The following is a 24777-nucleotide window of genomic DNA, read 5'->3' as shown; positions in this document are numbered from 1 at the left end:
ATTCAGTAGGGAAAGGGTTAATGTGTTTTGTTTCAGTCAGTGTTCTACCAATGCCAGAATTACAAGGGAAAGACTAAAAAAGAGCCAATATTTTTTTTTATTATTATTCTTTTAAAAAGAAAAAAAAAAAAAAAAAAAAAAAAAATCAGGCCTATCTGTCACAGCGTTGTCCGGACTGGAAGAACCGGCAGGAACCTCAGATTCCTGACCAAGCCCTCCTGCACACAATGCCTCCTGAATGGAAGGAACCCAGGCCCGGCAGAGATAGCCCGCTGTCAGGAACCGGCCCTGACGTGTGTGGACAGACAGGGCTGGCCTCGCAGGATGTCAGAGCGGCAAACTGCGGCTCGAGATACTGCACTTTCACACACTCTCAGCCTGCATGTTTTGCTCTTCAGGTAATTAAACAAGGAAACGGGGCTGATGTGTACGAGTCTGACCCCTGCGCTGCGGCTCCACACTTCTGCCTATCAACTTCCGCAAGGACTGCCTGCAGCATCAACAGTCTTCTGCTCTGCTCCCCTCTCTCCCAGTGCCAAGCTCTAAAACAGATCCTCCCAGAATTATGTGCTGCCACTGTCTACTCCTTTTGCTGTTTAAGAAGGGCTAAATTGCTTACTGTTCCACATGCCTTGCTGCTTTTTCATACGAAGAGGGAAAAAGCAAGGACACTGTTACTTTCTGAGAGCTGTTCCTCAGATATACTCATAATACTACCTGGAGGAAGAGAAGAACGTGCGAGACAAAGAAATCATGAATTAATGCTTACGTTCAGGTCATTACTCAAAATGAGAAAGATCCTGAAAAGTCTCTCTGATTCATGCATCCAACCATCTATTTCACTTTTTGAGTCTTTGCTTTACATAATGATATAAATCATACAATCAGGGAAAAAAAAAAAAAGCCAGTGCCTCCTCTCCCTTTCTTTTTTCCAAAATTTAAGAAATGGTAGAAGGCAGGTGCTACCACCTATAGTCTGTGAAAGCCCTGCACATGCTGCTCGCTGGCTGACCCAGTTTCTATGCTCTTTAAATACTATTTAAACAAAATGATTTTAGAAAGGGTAACATATTCTTGCTTCTTCTGAAAACCCACAGAATAGAATATTGGCTGAGAGAGAGAGAGAGAGAGAGAGAGACCAAAAGAAAGAGGAGCACAAAAGCGTGCCTGCTTGTCTGTGTTCAACACAAAGAACATTAAATGAAAACAACTGGCACGCCGCCAAATTCCTATACAGGCAAAGAGATTCAAATAAATTGATTTCACGCATCACACTGACCTGGGATCAGTGAGCAGTGCTACAATACACTTGCTGCTCCACGTGGGGCAAAGCCCATTAATGTTATCAGAGCCACAGCACATCACCAAGAAGGAAAAAAGGGAAATCAACCTCTGCACACTCAGAAATTCACTTTGGATATGGAACTTCAGCTGAAGTGCTTTGTTTCAGTTTAGTAATAAATACATCCTATTGTCACAGTCTGCTCATCTCAAAGGTTTCTAAGATTATAATTTTCAAATTAAAATAAAAGTGCCATATGGTCACCCTTACTGCTTTTAACATAGGTGCTCTCAAACTCAGTTATTCTCTGTGAATTTCCTCCCTTCACTGTCCACCAGTGTTTTATATAGATTATAGGTTATTTTCTTTGTAATTCAAAAGGTGGATCCCTGCCCAGAATGTTCGTCTTGGCTCAGAAAGTAAACTGAAGAAAACGGCCACCACTCCCAACCACTCCAAATCAACCTGACCTCCCCCCCAAAAAAACATCATTTGCAAGTCAGCGATAAACAAGGCCCTACTTCTCTGTGTAGAGTCGCTTGGGCTCCCTCCCTCATCTCAGAATTTCACTTTCTTACAACATGTGAAGAAACCCATGCATACTGTAGAATCTCTTCTTGTCATCCAGCCTTTGTTTTTCATTAAGATCTCTCATACCAACCAGCCACAGGTGTGCACCACATGAACAGATGAAGACCTGATTGTGAGTTGAGTAATGATAATCCTGTGTCTGTAATGCACTCGTCCCCAAGAACCTTATTACATCTGTTCTATGTTAGAAGGAGGAATTATTACTTCAATTGGACTCTTTGAGATGTGTAAGTACGCAAACAATTGATATAAAGACCAAAAAGGAAAACCAAGAAAAAGACGACATTACAGGAGCAGAAGAAAGGTTAGGATCACCCTAAGCATAGGTAGAGGCCACTGCTACAAGAAAACTATAGGCTCAGCCACTTCTTGTCTTGCCTTTTATCCCATTTTCGGTTTCAAATACTAAGTCAAATCTTTCTGGGCACAGCAAAATCCACATTGAATTAAGATGAGTTTAGACACTGCTATGAGAACAGTTATTCAGCTCTGACCTACCTCTGCTTTTAATGAAACCTACATCACGTAATCTGAAAAGGCGTTGTCTGCCAAAACATCCATTGAAGTGGGCTGAAAGTTGCCATAATATAAAAGACAAAACTATCTAGGGTAATGGAACAGAAGTTTTTTGATCGATTTCAAAAGAGTGTTAGGCACATCTCTCAAGTCACTCATCCAAATTTCAGTGTGGAGCATCTGGGCCACTTAAGACTAAAATTCTTCAATGTGTTACAAACATATACACCTAGATTTAGGTAACTTACTCAACCACATCAATTCAAATATATCTCAAAATGGGAATGCCCAAAGATCTATCAATTACTCACCATCACCCATTGCTGTCTTTTCTACAAAACTGTTGCAAGGCAGTTTTGGATCAACTTTTTCACTAAGACAAAAATTATGGTTAACTCTGTAAGTTTTGCTACAGAGAGGATGTACTTCTTTTGGTATAAAGCTAGATTGATAGGATTGCAAGGAGAGAGAACTGTTTAGGATACAGCAACTTTGTAATGGTAGTGAAGACGCACCTGCTCCCAGGTGATATGGGCAGTCTGATCTGCCCAGTAGTTAATGGGACAGGTAACGTGCTGTTCCCTCCCATTTAATGAATGTTTCAGTAGTATGAGAAGATCATTTGGGCTTTATAAAGATGATGTGATTTTCACATCATGCACATATGCAATCCCTCTTTCTAATAAAAATGATCAGTATTAGAAAACACGTCTCTCTCCTAAGTTGTAGAAAATTTCCATTATCTTGCACGTGCTCTGACAGCAAGAAACCACAATAAGCTTCACATTAGTATGCCAGCACTGCATGCTTGAGGCGTGAAATCTTTACTTTTACATATATTTATTTTTGAACTCCTTTATGAAGACCTACATTGCAGAAGAAATCAACCAGCAACCACCCATATGGGGTACACTTGCACTTTGAAAACTGGACTGCAGATAGAAGAAAAGAGGGTAATTAAAGATATACACTGTGAAATCAGCAAAATAAAAATGCAACAAGAAAGTCTGCTAAGAATATGCTTTCTTTTCCACACTGTCTGTGTAAAGGAAGATCATAGAGATACAATGACTTGCTTTAAATCAAACTACAAACTCAATTTAGAATACCAATTCATTTTTAATAGGATTTATTTTTCTTTAACTTCGTCCACAGAAACGCACAAAGCCTCTACAGCGTGTAAATCTCCTTGCACTACAGCATCCATACAGTACTGTGGGGCCCTGAGTAGGCAATGTCTCACGTAGAGAGGCTAGGGACAAAAAACCGGGCTTCATCTGCCTTCAAAATAAACCAGAGCACAGCCCAGAGTACTCAGACTTCTTGTTCACTTTATTTTGATATCATACTCCATCAAAGTTATGTCAGAGGCAAAACGGTCCAACACTAAAAAAGGACAGTATCAAGAATGTTGGAAAGCACTTAAACTGAGTTTAGTACTTTCTTGCTATCTAGACACCATTTTAGGAGAAAAAATGCAGTTTCAGTAAAAACAGGAATGACAGTCATAAGTTAAGTAGAAGAGTTGTTCTGCCATCAGAGATTTACTTTTCAACTGTAGTAAAAACTTTCGCATGCAAGAAACTGAAATATTCATCCCCAAAACTTCCTGAATCAAATTTAACCCAGATTCCCAATGCAATGAGTTCATCAGAGGCTTCCTCTAAATTCTAAAGACAACCATTTGGCCAACATAATTACAGCTGTCCCTTAACCTGGTTGCAAATACTGTTCCAATTCACAGTGCAGTAAACTGAACTTCATTATTTTTACAGCCCAGTCAAACAATATTTATATGCCAGATAAAACGTACCTGTGGCATCAAAAATACAGGAAATGTAGTTAAAGATTGCACATAGATGTATTTACAAGAAAAGAACAATTTTAGAAAAGTCATCACTGAAGGATTTCATTGTTACAGCTGTACTCTTTCAGTGATATTAAAATGATGGCATCACCTTGATTGACTTAGGCAGACTCTTAGGAGGCTAAGGGCAAAGATTTCTGCTTAAATTACAGTTTACACCACAAGGTACAGTCATTAGAAATAACTTCTTCTACAAGGTATGCACATTATAAAATCAAATATGTTTCTGTTCCTTACCTTGACAAAATTCAAAGTTCCCTTTTTTCCGGCAGTCACCTATCACTAAACTCAGTGCTCTCCAAGTGTTTCTTTTGACAGATATCATTCTCCACCAACCGCTCTGCTAATTTCCTCTTTCCTTTTGTGACTGGGACAGATATTATGTTCACCAGTCCAGAGATCAATCTTTTCTATTGACAACAACAAACGAAAAAAAAGAAAAAAAGAAAAGAAAAAGGAAAAAAAAAAGCACATATCACAGCCAGTTTGAAGTACCACACCCCTTCATTTGCATGATAATAGCAGTCTTTTAAATAAAGAGGGAAGACAGAACGGCTATCATACTAAATCAACTACCCACATTTTCTTAGTTAATATAAGGCAGTGCTTTAATACCATATTAATTCTTTGACAAAGGCTGCTTAAGAAGTTGCCCATTTTCATCTGTTAATATATAAAGGGCAACAAAGTAAGAGCAGCCTGCATGCCTCTTATTTACTAATTCTGTAAAAATGACTGGTTTTAGATGCATTAATATGATATAAAATATTACATACTTTACCTGGTTGAACAGAAGCCCTAGAGAATAATTTATTAAATGAATGAGGTTACTGAAAATAGAAACCTTGCAATTACACAACACTATATGAATTTGTAAGTCATAACAGCAAACACATTTTAAGAAAAACAGATCAAAAAGGTATTGGATATATTTACAAGTCATCCTCCCACTTCTGAAAAGGCAATTTCTCTCCCACTCCAACACCTACATGAGCTGTTTATTTGGGTTACACAAATACTTTCTCATTAGTATGAGCCTATATGACAGCGCTGTCAGTTTTTCCAAGACATTAATATGCTTTCCAGGGTTCATAATTATGTTAAGGCAGAGAGGTTTGATAGCCAGGCACGCAGTTACGTCCATGCTACAGTCCGCATCCACTGCTCGCTCAGGTGTTTCAGGACATACAGTTAAGCATGCAGAAGGATCTGGCCACAGCCGCATGCATCTACCCAAGGACCCAGCCCGGACTGCCTCCTGGACTAGATTATGCTGCAAAAAAAAAAAAAAAATGGATCACCTGAGGGCATTTTCAAATGATGACATTTGTACTGATGCTCAGAACTGCAATCTTCCCCACAAAAAAAAATATGTTTCTCTGCAGCCCTGGCCTGAGCCAAAGCCCTGCTATTTCAAGAGGCGTAAGGGGAATGTGGGACTGTACCCAGCACTTGGCAACTGTTCACTTTCAATATGACACAATTGCTTTTGGAAATCTGGGAAACAACTGCCAAAATAGGGTTAGAACTACCACCGTAGGGTGCAATAATTATTTTTGCTAAAATTATTACTACCATTTGGAAATTCTGTAGTTGTCACCATGTACATACTCTGGCATTCAAAATTACCTTTCCATGGTGCCTTATCTGAATTCTGTATTTTTCAAAACTTCAGACTTCTGCATAACACATTACACTTACACAAATGCACACAACATTCCCTAAACTGCCATTATTGTTTGATTTGAGTGTTACGGCCATAAACTCTTGCCACTAGCAAAGCTGAAAAATACTTCACTGACCAAGTGGCCCTATTAATTTCACTGAGCTCATTTAAACATTAAGTTTTCTACTGAGTGACGATAGCGCAATCTGGTTGAAATATGGGTTTACAGTGGAACAGTAAATTAGCATCATATTCCGGATTCAGAATTACATACAGCAGCCATCTGTAAAGATGTATTCATGTTTTGTTAACCTTCGCTAATTTGGCCACTAGAAATAATTAAGATCAAATATGTTAAATTTTGTAATCTGTAACAATTCACTATTTTTGTCTACTAAGTAGCATGCTTCTCTTCAAAAGGTTTTTAAATCCCTTACTGTACCACAATAAGTTCTTACCCAAGCAAAATAAAAATAAAAATAAAAATATCAAGAAAAGTACCCATCTGTGGCCCACAGTGGAGACACCACTTTAATCTACTGTTCTTCCTTTGTTACAGCCTCAAGTTCATTTTCTCTACATACCACATTTTCTAAAGTGATGGATGCTTTCTGCTATACCCATTCCACAGTAATCTGCCTTTTATAATGCATTTTTGCTTCCCAATGCGTAAACAGTTGTTGTCTCTGGGAAGTACATGCAAAATCGTCTAAAGTCTGAACTTCACTGAAAGCAGAATACCTCAAACAATTTGTAGTCTTACAAGAGTGTTATAAAAAAGGATCAACATGTTGTATTACCATGGAAATTTTGAAAAACATACTTTCCCAAACAAATATTACTTTTTCTCAATGGTATGAAGTAATGAAAACCACATGTGTAAATCTGCGATCCATGCAGTAGTTCAAGCTGCAGCTAATAGAAAATACAGAGAGTGAACTCTGCCATATAAAGGATTCTTGTTACAGAAATATAATGTGAAAACCAGATGCAGACAGAAAACCTTAATCACAGATGGGAATGTAATCACTGGCATACAGATTACTTTTTTGATCAATCTCAACCATATGAGAAATGTATTTATTTTCTAAGGAATGCAATAACTCGAGAGAGACTTCTATTTGAATTCAGTTAACCTCATATTCACAGTGCTTTTATCTTATATATAGAGAGGGGGTGATATAACCTGAGCCAAGTTATTAAGAAGAGCCATTGGCCCTGGCAAATCATTCTTGTATCAGCTTATCTTTCAAGGAATTAATAGGATGTAAAGACTACAAATATCAGAATCAGCCTCAAAAGAAATCAACCACTATTGCACTTCTCAGTTACTGCCAGAAATCTCTTCATCACCTAAGCACTTTTCTGGTTAAATTTTTCCTGTAATATGTGGTTCTTCAGAACTACAATGCAAAAAGCACATTGTTGTGCTCAAACTCTGCAGATTAGAGCTGGAGTCCTGTAAGAAAGAACCTCCCAGTCTGTTATAAAACCGGAAAGTATCATCTGCTCAAAATGTTCAGTCTGTTCCAGGCCTCCTCCTAACTACTTAAAGTCCAAATGAATGCCTAACTACTGGAAGTCCTAATGAATGTCTTCCACACATACAGATCTCGGTGTCAGAAAAAAAGAACACAATGCGCTCCAGCTATATGTTTACATCGAGACTCTTAAACACAGCTTGCATTTTACCAGGCAAGGCAGACCAGGACATCTCCTACACATTTTCATTGCTAGTGACTTTCCTGCACAACATTCAGAGATGGAAACAGAATCACAGAATCACAGAATGGTCAGGGTTGGAAGGGACCTCAAGCATCATGAATCTCCAACCCCCTGCCACAGGCAGGGCCACCAACTTCCACATTTAATACCAGTCCAGGCTGCCCAGGGCCCCATCCAACCTGGCCTTGAACACCTCCAGGGACAGGGCATCCACAACCCCTCTGGGCAGCCTGTTCCAGCACCTCACCACTCTCATAGTAAAGAACTTCTCCCTGATATCCAACCTAAATCTTCCCTCCTTTTCTACAGCAGCAGTAAACTGCTGAAGAAGAATATGGAAATTGAGACTGAATATTGAGTTCAAGATTCAGGTCACAGATACACTACCAGCAGAGCTCACACTGTCACAAGAACTCAGCCTCTTCAAAACACCATGCTCCTACCTCACCCACCTCATGTACCCAGACAAATTTTACACTTGGTGCTCAGACTGGACTCTCACATTAAACTGCAAGATGGAAAAAAAAAAAAAAAAAAAAATAAAAAAAATTAAAAAAAGAAGAAGAAAAAGAAAAAAAAAGCATTTGTTTGGAAATGAAACTGGAGAAAGCCTTCAAAGACATCAGGTGCCCAGGCTGTCAGCCCTCCAGCTCTGCCCTTCTGAAGGTCCCATTTTAAGTATCAACAGCAGGAGAGTCTCCTTAGGACTCGACTTCTCAGCAATGGCCTATCATGGGTGTTCATCAGGCTAATTCCTTTAAACGCATTTTCTCAATGGAATGCCTGCATGCTTGATGGCATTTGAAATAAACTACTTGCTGCATATGCCTTTTTTCATCCTATGTCAACAACTAGTAAACTGGATGATGGAAACAGTTTGATCCTATCACTCCAACCAAAATTTGGATTGTTTTTAAATCGTCTTGTCTACTCTGCCATTTAACTCTGAATTTCTGAGACGGCAGCATCTATCAATAGCGCAGGATTCAACATTTCACTCTGAGTTAATAAGAATTGGACATGCTGGTCTTATTTCTAAACAAGCATGCTTCAATTAATAATAAACTTGAGCCAGATATACATTTAAATTGCATGTTTTTCAGATGGCAGAATCATCGTGTGTAGAGTGCTAAGAATGGAGATTAATCTTCCAGCTGTAAAACAGTTCCATGTGACAAAACAGAGAGACCCTGAAAACTCTTGCTTCATGTCATGTGTGAGTATGTGTGTGCCTGCATCTTTTTCTTCCTCTCATCTAATTTCATCTGTGAGACTGTCCCTAGAGGACAAGAGAAGAGAGAACCAATTATATCCAGAGGTTGGTTTCTCCAAAATGAAGGCATCTGTTCCATGCCAACGACTTCCACATGGAAGGAAAACAGAACTTTGAAGGCATCTGTGTTCATGGTTGACAGTCACAGATCTTAGGGTCTACTGTAATTGCCCAGCTGCAAACACAATTTGGTTGCTGCTGCTGTCAGCTGATCTCACACAGAAAAGAAGGGAGCTTAATCCCACAGAAAGTAGCTGAATAAAAATCAGATATTCTTACAGGAACGCTGATACCTTCTCCCATCTGATGAGAATACTTTTTGTAGTAAAATGGCTTTGATAGAACTAAATTGTGAAGCCATTTTTAATGAACCCTTTACCAAATATTCTATTTTAAAATGCTATTTTGCTATTCTGTATATAACATACAAGTTTAGGCATAAAGTGCTCATTATTTGTTCATATTTCAAGCTGGTATTTTGTAAGAGTGATTCAGAAACTAGCATGATTCACCAGCCACAGAATCCTGCAGCCCACCCCACTTGGGCAAGTAGTCTTGGTAAAAGCAAGAGTATACCTGAACAGAAGCTTCTCCATTTCCTCTCAAATGCATGTGGCAGACAAATAACTTTCATGATATTTATTATTCAACTCACACAACTTCCAGCGTGAGTGGATGCTTTCCAAAAGACACTTAAATAAATGTTACTGGTAGCTCAAAACCTGTGTTACAGCATTGGGAGCAATGCTTGCAGCGAAATACTCAGCAATGCTGTGCCTGTTTGTGTCTTCCAAAGCACAGCACTGAATGCCAACATGGGACCAAGAATACTGACCATGTAAATGCAATATAGTGCACTAAAAGCAGAGTGGCCTGAGCAGAAAAAGTGTTTTCCTTCCCTGTCCTCCACTCAACAGATAAAAGTGGATCAAATACTTCATATACCAATGATTTTTTGTATTTTCTTATGTAGCACCTCTATCAACAGGTCGAAAGAAAAAAGATTCTGAATGTTAAGGAAATGTCTTCTCTTCACTGTAATTGTTTTAATAGGATTATTAGTTATTTTGCTGGATTTCACTTGCAAACCCTCACATACACAGTACTTGGCCTTTCCAGCCAGCAGTCTACACAACCGAGGAAGGCCAATAGGATTCCTATGCAGTTTCCCTTGCCTGGCACATGCCTCCAGTTATTACAGATGTGCGACGTAGAGAACATGGAGGGGGACACAGCAGATCTGACACTTCCTGACCACTTCTAAATTGCCTCCAGGAAGGACAAGAGTTGGGAGTAAGGACAATTAATACAGCCACCTGCTTCCTGTGACCTCCTGGGGAGCAGGCATGGCCACTGACAGCAGGCTCTGGCACTGTCACTGAGGTCCTGCCCATCCTTCTCTTCCCAGAGAATCTCTGAGATAATAAAAACAATAGTGGCCAACAATAGCTCCGTACGATAAGGAGAAATTTTGGCCTGGACTTAAAAAAAAAAATTAAAAAAAAATAAAAAAAAAAAAAAAGGAAAAATAAAAATACATTAAATAAAATTAAAAATAAATAAATGAAGAAGAAGGAAATTATTCAAAACCTCCCAAGCATTTCATGGGAAGAGGACAGGACCCATAAATCTCAGAAACTGTCCGGGAAGTGATACATTGACTCACTCTTAAAACTACTGTAGCTGTTATTTACTGTAGCTGTACATGTCTCTGGAAAGTTTTGGAGCAGGCAGCTGGCTTAAACACAGTTTTACAGCTCTTGGGATGCAGAAGTAGAGAAATCTGGCCCTATGTACTTAACAGGAACCTCTGAGAATATTATTACAGCAGGAATGGATTTTTTCTCTCCTTTAAATGGAATTCTTCATCAGGTAACTTCATCATTTATAATGCAAAGACAGTGACTCACTTTACATTCAGACCTGAGCTAGCCCACTTATCCTTACATCAGATAATGTCATTAGGGCAACATCTGAATCTAACCTCCAAATGAGTGCAGCAGAGTATGGCTAAAATCACAGAGGTGAGATGGGAGCACTGAAGGTGCAGATCCAAGCCTTGTGTTGAGACAAAAGGCATACCATCTTCAAGGAAAAATGGGTGCCTGAACACCACTGAAGATCTGAATGCCAGTGCTTTCAAGCCAAGGCTCACAAGCTCTGCTGACCCATGGTGTTGCATTAATTTATAATGGTGCACAAGAAATATGTGTAACATCCAGAAAACTAAGCTTTGCTATTAAAGTTCAGTTTGATGTTTTCCTTGCTCATCCTCAATACACTTTAATACAGGTTGCAGCATGCTTTTCCAGCATTAAGTGGTTTGCCAACAAGCTTTAAAAATAATAAATAGCACAGTCATGAAACAGCTTTTGCTTAATGGTTCCTAGAACTCAGTGACTTCACTCACTAAAACCCTTTCTATAACGTTACTCTTAAATACTTTCAGCAGTGTCACCATTAAAATAAAATAAAAAAATTATCCCGGCACTACCATCCATTGATAGCACACCCGCAGGTGCCATTATCCCTAAATTTGTTGGCAGCTTTCTCTGGCACCACTACACTTTAATGGTCCTGGCAGCAAACCTCACCTGGATGTCACTGAAAGCACTCCTTTGGAGCGCACTTCCCAAATATCCTTTGCAGTACTATCAGTCTGTCTCCTTTGTTGCATTCTAATCATCTCATTTTCTGGCAATAGCCTCATGCTCTCTTGCAGTCCAAGCCTGAGCTGGTCCATGGCAGTTTTCTCCTTAAACTAACACGTGATTAACTGTTGGGATAAATTTTCGAAGAGGATTTCAGGGTAGTATCTTTGCTGCTCAGGGTAAGTGTTCACTTGCCTCCAAGTTTTAAAATATTTCATCCTAATAACGCAATGGGGCTAAAACAATGGTGAAGTAAAGCACAAGTACAAATCCCAAGTTAATCTAACGCTCCGCAAGAGATTCTGTTAAACCTTGGGTCCACCAGATGCCACACACATTTACTCGACATGCCACCTGATTTGTCATGGCAGCACAAAGCACTGGCATCCTGATACTGCCAGAGTGGAAGTGCACAAAATAAAAAGCAGAAAATATGTTCTAGAAAATAAACAATATTGGGGAAAAGTGGACAAGTTGGAGAGCTGAATTGCTTCTTTTTGTCTCAAACTATTTAAAATGACACCTAGGCCCCAAGCTAAGTGGCCACCTGTGTGGTCATGTTCAGAAATGCAAAAATGTAGTCCATAGACGTCCAAATAAAATGAATCGCAAAAGAAAATGACTACTGGTAATGACTACTACTTATGCAAATTATATATTAACATCCAAAAAGGCAGGCACACGCAAGCCTCCTAGGGCCACAAAACTAGCTGCAGTTTTGTACAATTTGTAGCGGTCACACAACCACCTCCTCAAATGCACATCAAAATTCCTGTTTTTCACTCCCTGATTCAACATGGCTTTTCGTAAATGATGCATATTTTATTATTCGTCGTTACCTGCCACTGTGTGCAGATTAATTCCACTCCACTAGGTGGAGTCTTATATCTTTCCAGACAGCAACTTATTTTCCAAGAGAATCTGTTATCCTCTATCAACTGTTGGTGTTACTTTATCATGAGCACCACAGTCACCCTGCCTTGACTAACAGAAGTGGCAATATCTCAAAAGCCTGCCTGAAGAAATAACCAAATATGTCACAAAGACCACATGTCAACATGCGGCAGTATGGGACTGTTCAGGACTACTACTGCTGTATAGTTCTGCTTAACACAGTTGTGTTTTTGTGATAACAAAATTTAATCAAGAACACAGGGTAAAAAATGAACATCACTTCAATAAGTCACTCTATTTCACACATGCCCAAGAACTAAAGATAAACAAAAGCATTTTGCTGAACTTCTTTTCAATCCTCTGTGTGCATTCATAAATATTTTGGATATCTAGGATGTTCCTCCTTTGAGGCATCCCAAAACCTATCACAGAAAATGAAAGCTAGCATGAAAGGATTTCTTTCTGTAGTCACATTTCCATTCACAACCACTGGAATTATATACAGCAACTATTCAATAGGAAAAGCAAAACAGCATTCAGAATTTTTGGCCAAGAATGAGAACAGAGCACTTCAATGAGTGTGCTGAGAAAACGCAGATAAGAATATTTCAATATAGACTCTCTACCTATACACAATCTCAGCATGTAGAGACTCCACCCCAATCCCTGCAAAAAGAGAAACCTACAACCGGAACAAGAAGCACCTTAGCTTAAAAACTCCTCAGGCAGACAGCATCTCCCTTAGCACACGACGGCAGAGCATTTGTTTGGCGATAGTCGCTAGCAGAAAGCTCCGCGTAGGCACTTAGCGCTAACACGGGGCTCCGCCAGGGTCTCACGTCGCCGGGTCAGCCACGGCGGGGCCAGCTCAGCGCGGGTTCTGCTGTTGGCAGATATCACAAGTTATTTAAGGCTACAGACATTTTGCTCCGATCGGCCGTGTTTTTTTGTAATATTTACTTCTCGTACATATGTCTATAACTATGTATACGTCCCACAGAAGGTGAGGTTTAACAGGGTTAGCTTTGTTGGGGGAAAGGAGGTTTGGAGGAAAGGAAACAACTTTCATGTTTAGAAGATTTGAATCTAGTGACTGTCATAGGATGTAAACACTCTTCCGGGGAGGGAGGCTTTTTGTTATGTTTCAGGAGTGCACGGAGTTTGGGATAAAATCTGTATAAATAATCATCCCTCTGTCATTCAACATAAATTTATGCACGTGTGCACACACACAGTTATGTTTGGGAATACAAACTACAAAGTAGACATGCCACAGACTTCCAGACAACCTCCTGCAAGCGCTGATCTCTCACAAAATCCGTTCTATATTTAAATTTCAAGTTTATTGAATTTTAATTATTTTTGATCTGCAGATCACTTTGAGGAAAATCCCCCAAGGTCAATAGCTTACAAATCCAATTGTAAAACCAAACACAAGCACCAGCAAGGCCCCTTCCCATACACACACCTGCCAAGGAACCGAGTTCCTGACTTTTGGATTAGAATTCAGCAGCTAAAGCCCATCCTAATATTAAAGCCAGGTAATTCTCTACATTGCACTAAATGTGAAATAAAGAAGCAAATGAAAAACTCTAATTTCATTTTCTGTGTTTACTGATGTTACATACATAGGGCTCTATAGATGTAACTGAATTATCACTTCTTCATTAAGATCCTTATCAAAAAAGCCAACAAGCAACTGCCCTTTTCATTACATGAGGAGGATGTTGTTTTGTTTTTAATTAAAAATATATATTTTTTTCCCTCTGGAGATGCCTCCAACAGAAAATTTACGTTTTACCAATGCAGCTCTTTCCAGGTTCATAAAACTCACCTGGATTAGCAGCTCAAGAGCAGCAAATATGTTTGCGTATAGGTATTCAAACCTAACTTAATCATTTCATTTAACCATAGAAAAAGTCACTCCAAAAACCACACCAAAAGGTTCTTAATGAGCCTAACTATAGATTTGCAGGTCTAATAAGGATGAAACAAGCCAAAGAAAGCTCTGCTATGCTCTGAACTTCCCTTACTTTCTGCAAGGTACTCAGAGGTAGGTGAGGCTGCATGGTTAGAATGGGGAAGCAGCCACTCATGATTTTAAGATACTATCATAGTTGATTAATGAAATCGTTTTAAATGTACACGTTAAATCCTTTAGCCAATACAATGACATTCAGCTATCCAGTGCCATTTTTACAGTCCAAACAGATATGGCCCTAATTGCATAATGCTATTTTATCTGCTGAAGATAAAAGTGCCGATAAACAAAAATGCACATTAGGCAGGAGATTTTTTCAGAATAGATTTTTTTTTTTTTTTTTTAAATAACCCACTTGCATTAACAAAAGATTGCAATGGCTTCCAAATTATAGGGTGTTATTTTTAGTGGAAGTAGTTCAATATTCATATTGGAGCAGATGTAGCAGTTTAACAAAACAGCTCTTCAAATCCTGCACAAATTGAAAACAGGAAAACTGATTGCATTTTCTCTTATCACTTTCCTTTTCTGAATTGACACTTTTGGCCTTCTGAAAATTTACACATGGCTTTCATCTCAACAGCACCTGCTGATCAAACAGAAACCTAACATTTTCATGAAAATGGTATAAAGGACCAGTTTTCTTTTTACCATCTTAAAGGGCATCAGCAGTCCACTTGATGGCAACAATTGTTGAGTAGATGGCACACTCAGAATACATTTTATATTTTCATTACAGTTACTTTTAAAAATGAGTTAAATCACTGGTAGCTCTTTCATATTAGCTTTTTGTCTGCCTTAAATTAATTTCAGTCTCTATCTCCGCCTAACCCTGATGCGTTTCATTCTGCAGTCAGCTAGATTTTAAAGAACATCTGAAAGACTTTGATATAATAAGACACGTCCTATGTTCTGCAACCACTGGGTCTTCTTTTTATATGTGTTTATACATTAACGTATACATTAATATATGCAATTTGTGCATATGTATGCATAACTGTACACTTTTCTTTATACTAAATAAAAATGTATATCTGTCATTCTGCAGTATCTTCCCCATATTGAATCTTCCAAGCGCTGTCACGAAAGCATGTTGAGAAGGCCAAAGTTGAAATATTTACATTAAAGTTGTTCTTTGTTTCCTTGTGCAATCCTCAGAATTAGAGAAGGTCTAGCAGGCACTTTGGAACTTGAGCATCAAGGGTTGCCATTGGTGAACACACAAGGAACACAAATGGCAGTCCTTGGGCTCTTCTTGCGAAAGGTTAAGGTATCAAGTCATGTACATAAAATATGAAACTTAAGTACCTTGTTATCCTGTCTGCTGCCGAGTCTGTAAACTCTGAAGTGCTGCAGCAGGTAACAAGTACCATCTTCCCTTGTACATAATTCTAGGTGTAATTAAAGATACTCCTGAAACCTGCTACGTGTCAGCTCCTTAACTGATGGAGGCCTAACCTCTCTGAAGTGCTTTGCTGCCATCCATTACCATTCTGCTTCAGTGATAAGGTAACCTGAAGGCAGAAATGACATACAGTAATATATGTGCCACTCCAGACAGTTGGTTTGTGAATTTCAGTGTTTCATCATGCTCACTGAGGCAATCGCAAACCCAAAATGTCAATATGTTCAGTCAATGGAAGTAAAATAATGGGGCTCTATTGTCTTACCCTATCGATCTGCTGCTGTCAACAAGAATACATGCCCCCCTGGCTTTAAACAAATTTTAATTAGGCTTTTAGTTACTGCATCATAGCTATATATCTATCTGTGCAAACACTTGACAAAGGAAAACAGCAATATTTCAAACTTCTTGGATATATTTTAAAGGTAATTGCTTAAGGTTTCTTTAAGAAATAATTGCTGACGAAGCCATTTGCTAAAACAACGTGCACGCACACTCTTTGAGGCGCTGTAATCTGGGCAGAACTGAAAAACCACCTGCTATCTGCATCCAGAGGAAAAGAAGGGGGGAACAATCCAATCGATGGGCCTCAGCGTGGATGCATACCACCTTCAGGCAGCGGGAGGGAGGTGGGCAGCGGGCAGTGCGGCCTTTGTGCGTGCCCAGCACACACATACATATCACAGCTTATCTGCAACCCAGCCCCGTGTCCCTGCAGGGCGGAGGCTGTGTGACCCAGATGGAAAGGGAGGCACAGTGAGCTGTGAGGTAGCGGTGGGTGCTCCGGATCCTTTCACCCTCTCTTCAGGCTGGCAGCTGGTTCTGCTTTGCTCCCACAGCTATGGGACAAGCGCTGTGCTAGACGTAGCACTAAGCCTATGGGGCCAATACCTGAAGTCACCTCCATCCCCACCAAGACAACATCCCCATGATCTCCATCAGCCTAGGACCCAGACAGAGGATGTGTCCTATCAAGAGCACTGAGACACCCAGCCTTATGTTGGCCAAGCAGCCAGCACAAGCCACAGCTCAGCCTTGCTACAGCCAAGAGCCCCAGTGCCACACAGCACCTATGCCTGGCTGAAGGTCACCATCATCCACCAGAGATGGAACAATAAACCAGAGCAGGCCCTCCGCCCAGCACTTCAGATATCAAGAAAACAAGCGCTCAGTTCGTATTAACTGGATTCATCAAAACTTACTGGGAAGGGAGAAAGCAAAGCCTGCAATGCTTGGCCTGCAGCTGAGGGCAGAGCCAGCCAGCAACATCCCTGCATAAAGACCGCTGGTTGCTCAATTCACTCTGTACTTTTCAAATGTTCCTCCCTAGGAACCAGCATTTATCTGTTATGGGAATGTGTCTCCCTCACACGTCTGTAGAGAAGCAACACGATGGCTGGGATGAGGACAATGACAGCATGCTGGAGTGAAACAAGCATTGTTCAGCACCAAACCCCTTCCAAAAATCACTCGGCCAAGATAGCAGTTTTTCCACAAGAAAAGAAATAAAGGGAATTTGACACATAATACAAAGTGAAAAGCAGAACCTAAGTGGGGGAAGGGCGTGTGCGTGAAAATCATGTCACTGCAATGAATGTCAGATAAAAAGGGGTCTGTCACAAATCCTCCACTAATCCAATAATGCAAAAACCTCTTGCTATCGCCGAGACATAGCACAAGGTAATTTTTTTGTATTCTTCATAAACCACTCTACACATTTAGCAGTAGAAAGACAGCAATTTGTCAAATTTTCTTATCAGGAATTTAATTTTCCATTAAAGGTAAACTGACTTTTTACGCGTCAAATTTACTATGCGCATTCCTTGGCCAGTATTTTTACCCTACCAAAGGGCCACTTTTTGCACAACTTCCTCCAGTTGTCAGTTGTGTGACAACCATATTTAGAGGTAATCAGGTCACATTACAGGAGTTAGTCAACTCATGAGAAACCCTAACCCTCACACTTAATGGTATGCCCTATGCATTTCTAAAGAAAAGTGTCTTAAATTCAGCCTGGAAGGTACCACAGAGCTTTCTCTATGTGTATGTTCTTTCAAAATATTGTGTACTAATTGTTCTTTTTGTTCTTAAGATGTTAAGATTTTTTTTTTCTTTACACACACACACATATATATATGCATATATATATGTGTATATATGCATATATATATGTGTATATATTTTTATATATATAAAATATGCAATGAGCTAATTTAGGATCCATCAGATTCTCATCTGCCAGAGCCACAATGCTCATCTTGTATCGGTGCTGGCCATCGCACCAGGCAGTTTTACTACTCCAGTCCTAATTCTCTGAAGAAAAGCTAATCCAGGATCTTTTCTAATGTAAACAGTTTGCTGCAAAAACACTCACATTTAAAAATAAAGCAATGTGTGGTAATAAAATAAATACAATCAGACTACAAATGTGTAACAGAAGTGGCGTTCCATAAGCACAGCTGTCTCAAAGTCCAAGCTGCAGGCTAGAAATCTTAATTTCAACTGACTCCCTCTTAATCATGGGTTACCTTCCTATAAAGCGTAAAGTCCATCTGCCCCAGGCAGATAAGTTTTGAAGCATTAAAATAGATAAAAATCTAACATTTTCTTTCTTGCATTGAATATGTGAATTCTAGTGTGTTATAATGTGAGAATTCCAACATATGACCATTATGGCACAATACCTCATAGCTCAGCTTGTCATTACTTCACTTGTAATTCTTATGTTAATTATGTTCATAATTACTATAAACAGATGTGGTAGAAATTCATGTGACCTTTTACTGCAGAAGGCATTTCTCACTCTTTCCACTTTATTTTAGCAATACAATATTAAACCAGAGCAAAGTATCTACATGCATATATACATATTTAATAGGAAACCATGTCTACCCCATATATTTCAGCCACAGGACCACCTATGTGCCAGCACACTGACATGAAAATGATGGTAACTGAGAAGTCGACCCTGAAACACACCCGCAAAAGACTGTGCCTGAAGTGAACCTTTTTGGCTAAACTGAACTAAATCTACAACTGAAGCCTGGGACATAAACGGAGCAGTGTGTTTTTATTCAGCACCTCTGTTAATGCAGCAGTATCCTGCTTTACAACCACAGGTACATGACGGCCATACAGCAATTTATTTTACTCGCAGCCCAACCATCACCGTCTGTACACAAAACACATTTACAATAAAATCACTATGGATTTCATTAAGAGAAAGCCTACTCGAATTTCATTTCTTTGGACCTAATCTATAATTAGTGTGGACAGACAGGTGCAAACCCTTCTCCTCTACAGATGGCTACTGGAAATGGTGCAAAATAGCTCCTTCTGTTTAAACAACACACAGATAACCTGCTCTGCTCTTATCACTTACAATTACCTCCATTATACTGAACTAATGTTTACTTTAATAAAACGTCCACTGTTCTCTAAACGATATTTGGAAACTTTCATATCAATGGCAGGGGAAAAAAAAAATGAAGATGGAAGTCAATGTCTCTCAGATGAAATTATTTTGAAGGGAAATAAAAAGCCTTTTGAAGGGCAGGATATTTTGACTTCGATCTTACATCTGCTGATCGTTTTTCTTTATCCACAAAACCACACAGTATAATACTTCCTGATGCATTTATGCTACCATATATTAAGCTAATCAGGTTTATAGTAAACAAGAAGAAAATAACCACAATTTTAAAGCAGTTCTTTGAAAAGTAACATTTACTGAAGGGAAACAAGACCTTTTACAGTAAAACTTCAGTTTTTAAACTAACTTTCTTTAGATCTTTAATGTGAAAGTAGGTGAAGAAAATGAAATCTGGAAGCCAATATTTTAAGAATTTACTCTCGGTCCTTATGCTAAATTCAGTGTCAGTTTAAAATCTTATAAATATTCTAGGTTGCTATTAAAGGCTGTATGAAAAAAGCAGGCTGCTACTAACTAAACAGATCCAAGGTTTTTAATTTATTCTGATTTAAAATAATTTCTTTCAGCGGTTTTTCAGCCAGACCATGAGAAATAACCTCTTCACAACACCAAGTTCACGTTTCATTTCAGTTGATAAGGCTTCTTGATCTCCGCATGACAACTTAAGTTGCTACAGAACAAAGACCAGGGTCTCCCCCTCAGCCTAACAAATCTGAAGCTCCCGCAACAGCAACATACTAATATCCTTATTCAATTAGCTAAAGATTTAACAGTAATGGACTGTGGCAAGTGGATTTCAAAGATGGAAATGACAATTGCAAGCCCATTCTCCCATCACCCCCAATGCAAATACCGCAGACGCCTGTTTCACCCCAAGTGCCTGCAATGAGGGGCTCACAGGCTGCACAGTACCTCAATGGAGCGAGCTTCGCATTCAACGCCTGTCGGCTGAAGTTCATTTCAGAGAAGTGAGAAACAGGATTTGACAGGGAAGAACATTCTGAGCTGACTAGCCACTGGCCAGCACTCCAGGTGGAGCTGTTTTTCTCCCCTTTATTCTACAAACAATACTTCTGGCACTGAACTCCATGTGCGCGCAGGCATACATAGTGTTAAGTGTATACAGATGAGACGCTGTGTGATGTTTTACTGGTCCATTATTTAGGCAAGAAACGAGTTAACGTTAAGGTGGTCAGAAATGGTAGAAGGCAATGTTTTACTTGAAAAGATTTTGGAAACTATTTAAAAGCTCAAAGCCTTTGAAGGAAAACAACTCGTGCAGCAGTTGCCAGGAAGCAGTGACCTAACGCTGCTGTCTGCATTCCATTACAAACAGAATGGTTCTTGTCTTCTCCAGCCCGCTCCCACCGGCCCCACGACAGCTCGCTGTGTCCCACCACCTCCCTCACACCCAGCCTGGCTTCAGCTCAGCATCAGCAAACTTTGGGGTGCTGGGTCTTGGTGGGGACTGGGCTTTCCTTCACACTGTTGCATGATGTGAGTTTTCCGTGATGGAAAGGAAAAGCGATGCAGGAACTGAAGGTAGCAATTCTACCCCCAGGTTCAGATCTGGTAAAAGTGACCTTCAGAAAGTTGTCAGTTACCAAACACAGCACTACTTCTTCACTGAAAGCTTTGACAGGGAGCCTGCAGCTCGTCTCACAACTAATGAAGCCTTTGCCAACTTTGTGTTTCCATATACTGAACCGTTAGGAACATGCCATGCTTAGATCTTTTTCCTAGTATTATTTCTATTGATGGGGAACCCCAGAAACATGCCTCGTGCTAAAACCAGACCATATAAACAAGACGGAAACTTTCCTAGCATTCAGCCAGGCTGAAGGAAGTTCCCTGCTCGTATTGGATTTCCTAAGGAAATCAGCCCAGAATAAACGGCATGAGGTTTTCAGACTTCCCATGGAAAGGTCAAGCATCAGCTTTAACAGCCATCAGAAATCAGTTTCAGTCCTCTTACCACCCAGCTTCACCCAAACCGCTCAGAGAAAAGCAGAGCAGAAGACCTGCACAACAGAACTCACATCTAAAAGCATCTCTCCCATCTTGCCTCAAACTGCACTTAACAAAGTTACTCATTTAAACTTCCCATTGCATCCGTCAGGATGCAGAAACAGAGGAAATGTGAGGCTATGAGGGTATAATTAAATAAATTATAATCACCCTTAGCCCGAACATATTGTGTTTACAAATACAATAATTATGTTTCTAGCTACATGTCAAAAGAAAATATTTTCTGAGTCCTTCAAAAAGCATGCGAGTACTGCTTGAAGGAGAAAATAAGTCAAAACAGATTAGCAGACCAAAAACGGGTAGGGAGAAAAAAAAAATAAATCCTGCTTTGGTCAGCAAGTCGGACCACCATCAGGGGATAAATCAATTTGCAGCAGCTGCGGACAGCCATTTAAGTCTGGGGCCTGAACAGATTAATTAGGGGAAGCGATGTTAAAAGTTAAAGGGGTCAGAGTTACATTAAGCATACGTATATTCGCTGGAGCAGCCCCTCGGCTCTTACATACCGAGACTCAGAAGGCATCCTTCAGTTACACGAGGGTATGCCCACAGCCAGGCGTTTGGCACTCGCTGTACACCCACAGCTGTGCATGCGGGCTGCTTTTAGGGGGTATATCCCTCTCTCTTCTCCCCATCTCTAACACCCTACGCCCGTCACCGGCGTCCTGGTTTGTCTGCGGAACCGCGCGGCTTCCTACCACAAGATCAAGCGATCTCCAGCCCTGCTGCACCGGGTAGTACCAAACTCGGGCAGCTCCTTAAGGCAGGATCGCTACCTGGGGCTCAGCGGATCGCAGCCCGCACCGCAGCGATGAAAAAGCGGGGGATGCAGCCCGCACCCAGCAGTCTCCAAGATCCGGCTCCTCTCGACTTAGAAGCCCGCAGCCGCTCTTGGACCGACGGCTGAGCGGGAGACCGGGCGGCTATAGGGACGGTGGGGCCGCATGCCTTCGCCCTCCCGCACCCCGGGGACCGGCCCCAAAGCTCCGCTGCGGGCGATCCCACAGTTGCTTTCAGTTTCTCTCTAACATTTCGGGGAGCAGAGGACAGTGACGACACTGATTATTTCTGGACACAGAATTTAACAGAATTCACGTGCTGGGGGTGCCCCAACGAGGCCCGCGAGTGCTTTCCTCCCCCGTGTCCGATTTTCGCCCCGTCTCCCAACTTTAGCACTAACAAAAGGACTCGAAGTAGCCCAAAGTGCAACGCTCGTTTGCACGGGCGGGCGTGTGGTGTTCATCCCTCAGCCCCCCGTATGGAACCGATCCCTCCTGCTCAGCTCGGCGAGGTGACACGATCACATCCTACTGCAGTTTGGGAAACGCACTCCCTAACGCTGCCCTCTCGTTTCAGGAAGCGAGATACGAAACCTCGATGCAATGGAAGACGATGTGCACAGCCTGAAATATTTCTCGCAAAATAGCCTGAAGTGGTGTTGCCTGTGCTACATAATCCGACGATTGTAACGGAACAACAACAAAATCCCACCAGAAATATTTCAGGCACTCCGTTTCACATTGGCTAGGTCTGGGATCTGGCAAGAGGGCAGGGAAAAAAAAAAAAAAGAAAAAAAAAAAAAAAAAGGGAGATAAAAACCCCGAACAACAAAACTAGTCCTAAATGGAGACAGAAACCCTAAGCTAGGAGCTTCGGAGGGCTGCTTTCTACACAAATTGAGTGCTGCGGGTCCTGGGCTTTTGAGAGATCCGGGGCCGAGCCGGTGAGCGGGGACAGCGGTAGAGGAGCTGCATGCACCCGGGCACGGCCGCAGCCCCGGGTTAGTTCCAGCCGCGGAGCCCCAGCGGGAAGGAGAGGGGGAAAGAAAGAGGGGCCCGCACCCCCGCGCCGCGGCCCCGCGCCCGTACTCACACTGCAGAGGACCGGAGATTCCCACCATTCGCCACGGGCTGCGAGCTGCAAATAAAAGTTCCCGTCCTGCTCGGGGGAGCGCCGGCAGCCCAGGCTGCTGGAGGGGCGCGGGGGTGGGAGCGGGGAGAGCAGCGCGGCGCGGCTTCCCTTCCCAGTCCAGATGATCCACGTCCACAAAAGTCAAAACGAGCTGAGGAGAAACTCCAGCTGCTCCTTTCCCCCCTCCTCCTCTCTCTCTCTCTTTTTTTTTTTTTTTTTAAAGGAGGATCAGCTCGAGAGAGCCTCCCGGTTCCAAGGGAAAGGACGAGAAGCAAAAATAAAGTCTCCAAGCCGAGATAGCGAACGCCCAGCTCCTTCTCCTCGCCGCAGCCAGACGTGATGCGGAGCGCAGGGAGCGGCCGCTGTCAGTGGCGGGGGCTGTGCCTGTCCCCGTGCAGCCGACGCATCGCCGGGCCGAGCCGAGCTGCGCTGTGCCGCGTCGCTCCGCGCTCCGTTCCGCCGCTCTCCTCTCCGCTCCGCGCCCCGCTCCGCCCGGCTCCCCGCTAGCAGACACCTCGCGAGGCAGGCAGCATACTGCCGGCAGCCGGCCCGGCCCCGCTACCCAGGTGCAGGGGGGGAGGGCTTAAAGCAGTGGGAGGTGATAGAGGTAGGAGACATCTGTGTCGTGAGGGGGTTAGTGGGGGTCAAGTAGATGTTAACAATAGGCGAGCGCGGTCCCTCTCGGGCAGCCCGCCTGCTCTTTCTTTCCCTCGCTCGCTTTTACCGGGTGGACATCTAACTTGCTCCCTAATGATGCCTCCCCGGCTTTAAGAGTCCAGACTGCCCTGCAGTAACCCAAGACAAACACTTTCCCTGGCCATCTGGAGAGCTCCTGGCTGCTCTGCCTGTGTCTCATCACTGTGTGAAGAGACAGCAGTGCTAGAAATCAAGCCACTCTCAGATCTACTCTCTAATCCCCTTCTGTTAGCTGATTTCCAGTCAGACTGTTTGCTTTCGCATTAGATAATAGCCTTAGAGAAAACAATTATCATTTTCTTTTTCCCTTTGTATTTTGTTCTTTATAAAGTACAGTATTGAGGAAGGCCTCCCTCTCTTTTTTTTTTCTTTTTTCCTTTTTTTTTTTTTAAAGAAATGTACGTCTTTCGTGGTTTGCAGAACCCAGATGCAATTTCACACTTTCCTGGAAGGGGATTCTGGATTCTTCCAAAAGCAGAAACATGATTGCGACTGCAGTGGAAATTAATTACGAACAGCTACAATTAATAGGAGTGTGCCACCATTTGCTCCGCACTTCATTCCCTAATCGTTTCAGGAGGCATCCATACATTTTCCGATTCATCAGTCATTCCCTTCCACGTTTCTCAGAGAATGTCATTGTCAGTGATGCAACCTACAGTGAAGCGGTGCTTCTGCTGTCATGTTGACGCTACACAAAGAAGGCACCTCCATGAAAAAAAAAGAAAAAAAGAAAAAAAAAAATCGACTTCGTAGAGTGAGGAAAAAACTGTGTTTTTGTTGCGTTTCAGGCTAGTGATTGGAGCTCTCAGAACTGTCTGGGCATTTAGCGTAGGGCTTTTTTTTTTTTAATGGCAA

At 41.5% G+C, this 24777-nt stretch overlaps 2 protein-coding genes across 5 annotated transcripts in view; both read right to left on the bottom strand.

The window, feature by feature from the left end:
• Positions 1-24348, bottom strand: part of RUNX1T1 (RUNX1 partner transcriptional co-repressor 1) — a 110762-nt gene extending 86414 nt beyond the window's left edge. The window contains exons 1-3 of one of the 4 annotated variants that reach the window (XM_048939619.1): positions 23185-24348; positions 5446-5529; positions 4494-4666 (exon numbers count right to left, since the gene is read on the bottom strand). In XM_048939619.1, coding sequence (XP_048795576.1) covers positions 4494-4581 — 88 coding nt within the window. In that variant the 5' untranslated portion in view covers positions 4582-4666; positions 5446-5529; positions 23185-24348. Of the gene's footprint in view, positions 1-4493; positions 4667-5445; positions 5530-20196; positions 21784-23184 lie in introns of those variants that run through there. The other 3 variants (XM_048939620.1, XM_048939621.1, XM_048939624.1) reach the window with 3 other exon arrangements.
• Positions 1-24777, bottom strand: part of RBM12B (RNA binding motif protein 12B) — a 1112412-nt gene that overhangs the window by 394630 nt on the left and 693005 nt on the right. The gene's annotated exons all lie outside the window — the stretch shown is intronic.

This window comes from Lagopus muta, chromosome 3, assembly GCF_023343835.1.
Source record: "Lagopus muta isolate bLagMut1 chromosome 3, bLagMut1 primary, whole genome shotgun sequence".
NCBI lineage: Eukaryota > Metazoa > Chordata > Aves > Galliformes > Phasianidae > Lagopus > Lagopus muta.
The sequence above is the reverse complement of the archived record's forward strand: the minus strand, read 5'-3'. Positions and strand labels throughout refer to the sequence as shown.